General features: G+C 34.5%; 1 protein-coding gene across 5 annotated transcripts; it reads right to left on the bottom strand.

The window, feature by feature from the left end:
- Window positions 1-1,310: 1,310 nt before the first annotated feature.
- On the bottom strand, window positions 1,311-8,429 carry LOC136233576 (transcription termination factor MTERF15, mitochondrial). 5 transcript variants are annotated; one of them, XM_066023315.1, is made up of 5 exons: window positions 8,042-8,429; window positions 2,350-4,178; window positions 2,021-2,161; window positions 1,806-1,857; window positions 1,311-1,722 (listed from the first exon to the last, which is right to left on the bottom strand). In XM_066023315.1, exon 2 carries the CDS (start codon window positions 4,115-4,117, stop codon window positions 2,735-2,737), a length of 1,383 nt encoding a protein of 460 aa, XP_065879387.1. In that variant the 5' UTR covers window positions 4,118-4,178; window positions 8,042-8,429; the 3' UTR covers window positions 1,311-1,722; window positions 1,806-1,857; window positions 2,021-2,161; window positions 2,350-2,734. The 5 variants fall into 5 exon arrangements, with proteins under 5 accessions (XP_065879387.1, XP_065879394.1, XP_065879384.1 ...); XM_066023322.1 differs by having other exon boundaries at window positions 1,806-1,916; window positions 2,021-2,154; XM_066023312.1 differs by having other exon boundaries at window positions 2,021-2,154.
- Window positions 8,430-10,677: the final 2,248 nt, after the last annotated feature.

Genomic DNA, 10,677 nt, shown 5'->3' with positions numbered 1-10,677 from the left:
TGTTTTCCCGAAGAAGAAGCAATGACGGTATTTGGGGAACAAGTATCGACTAACTCTGTGCCAGAAGCTGAGGTAATACAAGGATGCAAGTGTTATCCGAAATGATTAAGCATAAAGCGTCTGTAGATGGCTTTTTAATCCTTGAATTACAGATAAAAGATTTGATAATTTTGAAGATTATAGAATATGCTTTATCCGTCTATGTATGATGTGAAGTTTGGTCTTGACGAGGTGTTTGGTATTCTATTGGGATAGGGATAAGGATAAAAGTTAGGATAGGGATAAGGATAAAAATATGATACTCGCGAATTATTATTCAATGTTTGGTATGTAGGATAAGGATAAGATAATACATTTTACTATTTTAACCTTATTTAAACTACATAATATTAATTTGAGAGATAAGATGGACTTTTCTATCGTATTAAAATCGCAAGAGCTTATTTCACCTCCTTATACCTCTCTCTCTCTCTCTCTCTCTCTCTCTCTCGGGTATAGGATTTGCGGGATAAGAGGCTTATTCCTCATCAGTCTCACTTTTCTATCTCCCAAACAAACACGGGATAACTTATCTCGTATTTTTTATCCCTATCTCACCTCCTATATCCCTTCTAACAAACACCCCGTAAATGTTCTATCGTTTTTGTTTGTTTGTTTTTTATTGAGTTTCATTGTTAAGTATATGAAATCTTAGTGGAACTTTATTGTGAAACTAAAGTGATAATGGTGTGCATGAGTTTCGCCAAGGCATCAAGTTTCACTAAGGTAAAATTCTGAGTTTCTCCAAGTTTCACAATAGTTGAACTCATATAAAGCTTGGTTACCCTTATATTGAATGTTTCACCAAGATTTCATCTTAAGTTTCACTGGATTTCACCGTTGGAGATATATAAATAGGTCTAGTTAAACTATGGTGAAATAGTTCGATCCATTTAAGAAACTGAATCTTTCCAACTGAAGAAGAAAGCATTGGCATCGGACAATGGTGGGAGAGGAAGCAATTTGGTATGAGAAAACAAAGTATTCAAAGAATCATGATGGGAAATCAAGAAGCTATTCTTAGTCTGAACTATTTCTCAAGAGAGGATACCAATTTTTGAGATGATAAGGTAATGACCAAAATACCTAGAAAAGATGAAGAAATTCGAGCAATGATGACTAGTTTACTGTTAATCAGAGAAATCCATGTCTTCCTCGATAAACATCACTCGCTCATCAAACATTAATTGGTGAAGAACATCTGCAAAATATTTCATCAGACAAACTATTACATACCTGTCTGTGATGATGACTAATGATAAAGCCACAAGTAGCAGGACAATCCTTGTATATTTAAGACAAATACGTGTGAATGCATAAACCTATGGAACCACGATCCCCTGCAAACACCACCAGATAATAAATTGTTGATATATCAGAATTGATTATGCGCACCTTTCTGACTAGCTATTTTTCTTATGAAAACTGGTTGTTGCATATACATTCCACGTGAGAAAAAATGTCACTAAGTTGAAACCATATCTTTTCCATCTCAAAGAGAACTCCCACTTGAAATTGTAAAAAATTCTGGCTTCTTTCTCCATTAAAAGTTCACTTCAAAATGTACTGATTATCTATGTTCAAACTATTAACCTAGTATCCACGCCCCTTGCCAATAATAACATGCCCAAATCACCAAGTGGTAGCAGATTGAACAAAAGATGCCACCTGAGAACATGGTACCTGCATACAGGTTAAGTAAGCGAATCAATAATTACCTATTAAACCATGAATTGTATCAATAAGTTATAATAGTATAATTCTACCATGGTAAGATGTTATATTTTGCCATAATAGCAAAACATGGACCACTTTTTCCTATGAAACAAAAAAAAGATTCCTATTAGTTCACAAGTCTGATTATTCTCCAAGTTCAGCTGAAAAAAGAAAACAAAGCGAAAATCCACATCAAATTTGATATAAAACAGAAAATGAATACGAATTGGTTTTAAGAAAAAAGGAAAGAGGCAAAACCATGTACCTCACTCATAGAGTTTGTGGATACTGGGGGATATGGACACAAAAGGAAATCGGAGATGAAGTAAAAATGGTCCTCAAAATTGTCAATAAGGTACATAAACAGGCTTGCATGCATTTAGATATGGGGAAAGCAACCTGAAAACTTATACACAGGAAGAATTTGAGCCTCATCATGAACACATAATAAATTTAAAATAAAAGATCAAGACAGAGAAAGTAAAAACAAAAGATAAATGCATTGTGTAATTTTTATCAGTTCTTTTCTCTAAAAAAATCTCAGTGGTAAAATAAAATTGGTAAGAAAATTGGAACCAGAGTCCATTAGTTTACCTCGTCATAGTCTATTAGTTTGCATGATTCCAGTATTAAAGCTTCATGCAGTCCCTTGATATGAAGATATGGCAACCAGCTGGCATCTCATCCCAAAGGAAATATTTTAGCACTTGGACAACAACAATGCTCTTGGTACAACTACACATGTAACCGGTCAACAAACTGCAATTTCTCCTCTCTGATGCTCTGCGAGAATTCTTGAAATAAAATGCCAAAGCCAGATTTTGACAAGCATGTTGCACTAGAACAAGGTAATTCATCATGTATCAGGGGAACAATAGCTATTATCCATTATCCCATCTTAAATATTAGAATAGGAATCAGCATATAAAGGATCATTTTGATTGCAATGATGAAGAATCATCAGAAGCAGTAGTCTCCGCTAAACAAGGCCTTCCATGAAGGATTTCATGTTTTTGACATCTTCTTTTGAATCTGAATTCATTTGAGGTTTAAACAATTTCCACAGTCCAGCAGGATGACGGTTCCTAACCTCAACATCTCCGGAAAACCTCCCAAACATTTTACTGCACTCCGGATACGGCTTGACATAAAGATTATAGAATTTAAGCCTACTCAACTTTATCATCCCTTTTAGGGTCACCTCATCACCAAGCCCGCCTTTAGCACGCAAATACTCAATCACATTGTAACGGGGAACAATCTGTTTATCAAAACTTACACCCAAATACTCAGGAACTTCAACCAAGCAAACACAATCAAATGCCATTGTGTTCACTAAAAACTTTATTTTTTTCTCAATCTCTTCTACATCATATATAATCACCCTAGGTTCTTTCCATAAAACCTTAAGAGCTTCCCTGCGAATCAATCCATGTTTGCATAAGCAATCGATTCTCAATTTTACTTCAAACCCAGCTCTAATTGGTCCATCACTAAAGATCCTTAACTTGATTGGTTCTCGACATTTCAAAGAACTAAGTAGTTCCAAACACTTTGAAAGTTCACCTACCTCCAAACTAAGAATTCGAGGATCCCTAATGATCTCTTTTGTGATCAACTCTTTGCCAAAGCCCAAATCCTCAAACTCATGAATCAGTGGCATCAGCCTATTTTCAATCGCTAATCCTGCAGCCTCAGGATACAAATTTAAAACCCAATCAACCTCATGCCTAGGAATCCCAATTTGCATATAGAATTCAATTCTCCTATGTATTTCACTTTTCTTCATTGTAATCACTCTAGGAAAACCCTCTAACACCTTCCTCATTGTAACTTCACTAAAACCTAAACCTTTTAAAACTTTTAAACTCTTACTAAACCCATCTGGATCAATCTGGAACCTTTTAGCATGTGCTAAAACACTTTTGATCACCAAAGGTGAAATGCTCAAATCTTTGGACTTCAAAAAACACACTTCCCATTTCTTCAAAAATCCAAATTCTAAAATCCCTGGACATTCAGTAACTAAAGAAACAAGAAGTTTATGTGGGATTTTGAAGGATAAGAGAATAGCCAGGGACTTCTCAATATCATGCAAATTGGAATTCATAAGAAAATGATTTGTACTCACAAAACTGTGAAGTTGGGATGGAGGGAATCCATACCGTTGGAAGAGATTAGCAACGGATATTTGTTTCCTGTACTGGGATACATGTGGGGTATTGGGTTTTGTGGATAAGAAATGAGATCTTGCATTAAGGAAATTGGGTTTTCGTTTTGAGGATGCGACAAAACAATGCAGTAAAGTTCTAGTTTCAAGGATCTTAGTTGCCATTGACCAAGTCCAAGATGGAGGGTACATGCCTTTATTCCAAGGTCCTTCAGAAGAATCCAAATCGTGTTATCCCAAATACTAGATGACTCTACAAAATTCACAAAGTTGACAAAAGAAAAATTACTGTTAATGGTATCAGCAATTGATAGTGGAAATGAAATGATACAAGTTTAAGGGTGAAGTCCAAAAAAACTCTGGTGCTTTCACGTTTTGTCAAACAGGAACCTATTGGAAAAATATTTTGCCCAAACGGGGACTGAGGTTTTCGTTTTGCTAAAAACGATGATCTTTTAGTTTGACACTATAAAAATGACCGTTAAAGTCCTCAAAATGGAAAATTTAAAGTTGTTTATTACCGCATTAACTATGAGACTAATTTTTTTATTTTCCAAAATCATCGTTTTCGGAGATTTCTCTCTCTAAACATTCACTTTCTCTCTCCTCACCAAACAACACCTAAATGACCTCAAAATTAAAAAGTTCAAGAATTAAAGTTGCTTAGAATATCATCAAGTCTTTGAATTTTTCAATTTTGAGATCGTCAACGCTCATTTTAATTTTGAGGTGCTTGTTGTTAGCAAAGTGAAAAACCTCGGACATCTCTAGGTTGCAAAAAAAAAAAAAAAAAAAAAACCCTCAGTCCCCCACAAAAAAAAATCCAAAGTACCTGCTGTTTGACAAAACATGTATTTTTTTTTTTTTACTTTACCCTAGTTTAATAAGAAAAGGGCATGAAGTAAGAAGCAGAATATTAAACTAAATTTTGTCAAGGCCCCTCCAAAGATAAATTAAGAATGTCTGAATAGCACAAGAAATGATAGAAAAACTAATAGAGGATTCATGATGTCTATCTGGCTCTCAACTACTATTGGTTTCATCTAGCTATTTGAATGTGCTTTATATTCAATGAGATTGAAAATGATCAATTATAATGCATGCATTTGGAAAAAAAAAAAAAAATCTAGCTGTACACCAAGATATAAGTGAGAAATCTAAAGAGGAAAGCAAGCTTGTATTGAAATACCAAAAATATGAGCAATGATACAATATGCAGTGACTGTTCTAAGTTCTGGTCTGAAGTTTATAGCAAACATAATTGAACCATTACTGCACATGAGGTCCATTTACCAGCTAATGTCCTAATAAATGCAGTGTCAAGCAGACTTCATTTCCCAATTGGTCAAAAACAGATCTTACGAATCTAGAAGTGGTTTATGTAAGTAAAGCAATGATTTATGAACCGGATTGGAAGTAAAACCGGATTGAAAACTGGGTCAGGGGTCAATGGGTTCAGCCGGTTGACTCGGATTGGTCGAATCGGATGACACTATATAAATATATATATATATATATATATATATATATATATATATATATATATATAAAATAAAATTTCTCTTCAATTAAACATAAAATTTCACACATACAAAAATAAATAATTTGATACAATATTCAAGATTAAAATTTATACATGCTCTCTCCGACTACATTGCCCCCCTATAAATTTGAGTAAGCAATCAATCCACATACAAGAAAACAACATGTATACCAAGTGATAAAGGTTGTTAACACACAAGACTTCCTGTTGTAGGAGATCAGAGAAATGATTTACTATCTTTCTCATTTTGTGCTTGCGCATGTGCTCCACTATGTCCAATTTCATCAACCCATTTTCTGAGAATGGTACTTAATTACATAGGTAAAGCCACAGTTATAAAAAGGCGATCGCCTCAGTCACCTGAGGCGAGAGGCGACCCATGCGTTCCTTCAGTGCCTTTTGCGCTTAAGGCCAGCAGCCTGCCAGAGTCGACCGCCTCCCCTCTTCAGGCGAGAGGCGGTCACCTCTTGAAGACCAGGCGATTAACAGGTTAAAAAAATAAAATAAGTTAGGACAAATAAACATATCTATCAACAGACATCTTATCTTAGGTGAAATAAGAAAACCCCATCTGCTCTCTCCTCTACTTTATTAGTCTTTAATCTCTATTTCTTTATATATATATATATATATATATATATATATACATGTACTAATTAAACCTGGTTGTTCCTGTTTTGTTTTTCCTATTGTATGTGCCTATGTGGACAGTCTCTTGTATCATATATGTGGATAAACGGTGGCAATTGGCCAACAGTAAACTTCATTTTATACATTTTTTTCTGTTTTATAATGTTTTTACTTGTGGCCTGTTTGTTTTATACTTTTTTTTAATGTTTTGTAATGTTTTCCACTTGTCTGTTCATTAGATACCTTAAGTTTGTAGAGTTGATTCATTTTAACTTTTTTCGATCTTGATAATGATATTAATTAATTCTTTTCCAAACTTTGCAGGCCTTTGGACATGGAAGGATTTGGATTTGGATGATGATGTTCAATGTTAATAGAATTAAGATTTTATTATTACTCTATTAGATTGATTTTGGCTTACAACTTTAGAACTAGCAATGTTTGACCCTCATCGCCTCGGCTCGCCTTTTTCCTTTTAAAACTATGGTATAGAAGTAATAATCTAAAGTTTCAAATCTAGAGATATGTACCAATGACTTTCTCATGTTTAAGTTTTCTATGCATCAACACCTCAGGACTTGAAAACCACTTCTATCAAGTTCTTCAATCAACTAACAGTCTAACATAAAGAAACTCTCAAAAAATGGAACTGCCCACTGAAACGAGTTCCCAAAATAAAAAAAAAGCAATAAGGGGAACACATCGAAGCTTCCCAGCCACAAGGCTCCTGTTATTCTATAAAAACAGTTAAGCGCGACTTAGGATGCAAGTAAGGTTCACCAAAAAAAAATTATCTTGCTGGTAGTAGGAGAAAAAGCAAGATAAATTTAATCCAAATAGTATCGTTATCTTTTTCCTTGCACAAAATTGGAAACTGTTGGATAGAAGTTCGGCACCATTTCATGCAACAGAACCACAAAAGTCTCACTCAGCGATGGGTTTGCACAAAACAACTCAGGATTTAGAGCAAACCATATCTCAAATAGAAAATCTGCAAAGTGAAAAGGCATTCATAATAGGACATTTGAATTCCTAACTGAAAAATAAGGTGACATTAGCAAACACTCTTGCCATGCCAAAGATGAATCCATAAGCAAATTACACGCACAACAAACTAGAACCACCAGCTTTAATTAAGCTACTCAACCCTCAATCAGAGAGGTAAAGCAATTGGAGTGCTAATACCCAATTCTAATAGAACTTTACAACCCAACAAGCCACTCTGACTCAAAGCTCAAAGCTGGCATTTCCAATCTCAATCAACAAAAATTACAGGTAACAGCAACAACGTACAACCTTGAATATCTGTAAACAAAAAACTCCACAATCTAACTATTCCACAATGAAAGAAACAAATAAAAGAACGCCTAAAGCAATTATTTAAATCATATGAATAGGACTAAAATCGTCAAAGCTTAAAAACTTAATACCAAAGTAGACATTTCCAATGAAGTTATGATGACTACAATTAACAAGTAAAATTATGACACGAATTCAATTTTATGGCTTTTACAAAATTAATTGACAATTTGGGGGACTGCCTCGGTTCACATTAGCAACATAAAAAAATCCTTTTCTTGTTTTCTGAAGCTGAGACAAACCTCAGTCAATTCATTTCTATTGGCCGATTTACTGATGTTTCTTTCCAAGTACTGGGTTATATTTAAGACGATTCATGCGTTGATATTAAGATTTGTTTTCTCCATTTTGGGGCTGAGGGTTTAGCAATTTTTAATACTTCAGATTCTAATAACAAACTCCAATTAACAGAAAGAAACAATGAAAACCAAGATTAAGTGAAATATAATTAAGTGAAAGATAAACCAACCCCAGGTGAACTCAACTGAAAGACGACAAGGTTTTCAATTCTTCAGGTTTTAATAACGAACTCCAATTGACAGAAAAAACAATAAAAACCAAGATCAAGTGAAAGATAAACTCACCTGAGATGAACTCAACTCAAAGACGACAAGGTTGCAGGGAGGTAAAGAGGAGTGGCAGATTGCAAGAGCTTCCAGAGAGGCGATATGAGGAAGAGAGGACCTTGAGCTCAAAATTTACAGAAATTACCTCTAACTTCTATCGGAAAAACTCTCAGTCAAATAGAGGATACATTTCATGTAACCTTCAGAATCAGATCAGTCAATCAAATAATAGAATTGATGCACCTGCAGAATTCAGAATCGACGCCTTTCCTCATTCGACGGTGAGAAGCAGCGGCAGCGGTGACCAACCGACCGGTGGGGGCTGGGTCCTGGGAGCAGCGAGGAACCACTTGGAGTTCTGAAGTAGTGAAATCGAGAGGGAGGGTGGATTGGGACCAAAAGCAATAGCATTAAACAAAACAGCGCAGTTTCACTAAACTGAAACGACGTCGGGTTTTTGGAAAAAAATATATATATATACAGTAAAACCTCTATATAGGAATACGTTTGGGACCGGACAATTTGTATAACAATTGAGAGGTTATTCTTATATAGAGTTTGGTACCAAAAAAAAAATCAACACTTAAAATTTATATACACAATGTACAATAGAATAGATTAATAAAACAATGTACACAATGTACAATGGAATAGATTAATAAAACAAATTAATGTTTAGCATATCAAGTCTACGAGTTGTATTTCCAATACCTAAAGAATTGGAAGAGTTTTGAGTTTAGTTTCCAATACATAAAGAAAAAAGTTTTATGGGAAAATTGTAAGAATTTATAGTTAAAGTTGGAATTTGTGTGCCAACTCATATTTAATCTCAATAATTTTTAAATTTTTTAATAAATTTTGTTTAAATCCTTATAGTTTCTAAAGGTGGGACTTGGATTATGTATAACAATTAACATTTGGGAGGTTATTCTTATTTATAACCGGCCCAAGTTGAGACCGAAAGTTTTTATAACAAATTGGAGGTTATTCTTATATAGAGTATTCCTATATAGAGGTTTTATTGTATACTATAAAAAGGAAGAGGTTGTACAGTAAAATTGAATAATTTTGTTAAATTTTTCCAATTACACCCCTCTTTTATCTTATTCTTTCTATTTTTTCTGGTTTTTTTTGTCTTTTCGTCATACCATTGAGGCCCTTTATGGTCGTTCCACCATTCTCTCATATACACCTTTCAGCTCCTTACGCCTCACTCCAAAACAACGTCGTACTTGAAAGGTGCTTTTAGTCTTTTCACATTCCCCTTAGGGTTTTGATGAACACATTCTATATTCATCAAACCCTTCATCCTCTTCGGTCTGCCTAACCCTCTTCCGCCTCTCTAATTTCCACTATTTCACAGATCTTCCTATCAGAACTATAGTAACTTCTTGCCAATCATATTTCCGATCACATCCGCATCCTTTTCATGTGGTTTCATTCTTTATGAAACCTTGAGGCATTATCAGATCAAGTCTCAGTCCTTTTTCGCGGTCCGAAGAACATGCCGATCTGTGGTCCATGTATGATTCTGCAGATTTTGTTTTCACGTTGGTCCTCGCTTTTTTTACAAATATGTTAATTAACTTTTTGACATATGCTATTTTGCAGGTATTTTTCTCATCGAATGTAAAACGCGAACCATTTTTATGGTTGAAATAGGCAGGTTTGCGAGTTCATTAGTTTCGTTTTTGAAACGATCCGGTCTTGGCATGTCTTCGAGTACCGGTATATTCAGATCTTTCATTTCCTTTTTTTCTTTCACTTTTGTCATGATTTTAATTTTTTTCCCCTCTATTTTTGTTATCAGGTACATAGACGCTAGGTCTAAACAATGACTGTCCATTTTCAGGTCCGTCTCTTGCCTTCCATTTTTCTTCTTTATATGTTACACCTGGGGTTTCAATCTTTTCCCCTTACAGCAATGAAGTTTGTTTAACTTCTTCCTATGTTTTTTTCCCAGCCCATGAAAAGTTGTTGAAGATTCCTTAATCCCTTTTATTAACTACTAATTTTATTTAACTAAAAAGATATCAATATTGTTTAGGTTGACTATTAAAATTGATTTGTGGTAATAGGATAAGAATAATAATATTCCAAGCTAGGATGGTTCCTATATATATTTCATATAATTTTGCTTTATGTTTTCTATTCCCAGTAAAGACAATGGCTTTTACCCCGTTGAAAGATGTGGACAGAACAAAAACATCTGTATCCAAGTTCATATTCAGATTTGAATTGCTCCTGCAACATAGATCCATGTGGAAATTGTTGTTTGATTTTGTTATTTAGAAAGCCCTATTTGGAATTTTGGAATTGAGCAGTTGAGATAAAGGAAAGGAAGATAGTTTCCATTGTTAAGAAAGAGGATTTGCAGGGATATTCCAAGTTGGGACATATAATTGATTATGGAGAAGCTGTTGTTATGCCTGGCTTGATCGATGTGTACGATTTCAGAACTCCTTGCTTCCATTTTTTTCCCTATTTGCTCTGTGTTGATGGGGATGATTTAACGGTGTCAATTTCTGTATTTTGGTGTCCGCTTCTGTTTCCATTTTCTGGCTATGTTAGAAATAATGTTTCCCCATTATTCATTTCTGTTTCAATTTTGGTGTAACATAGTCTGTCACCATTGTTGAAACACTTTTCCACAT

The sequence above is a fragment of the Euphorbia lathyris genome, chromosome 1 (genome assembly GCF_963576675.1).
Source record: "Euphorbia lathyris chromosome 1, ddEupLath1.1, whole genome shotgun sequence".
NCBI classification, from domain to species: Eukaryota; Viridiplantae; Streptophyta; class Magnoliopsida; order Malpighiales; family Euphorbiaceae; genus Euphorbia; species Euphorbia lathyris.
Note: the sequence above shows the minus strand (reverse complement) of the source record. Positions and strands in the feature narration are given on the sequence as shown.

What these genes read in the sequence shown, in the direction of transcription:
- LOC136233576 (XM_066023315.1), bottom strand. Translation starts at nt 4,117, where the DNA reads ATGTACCCTCCATCTTGGACTTGGTCAATGGCAACTAAGATCCTTGAA.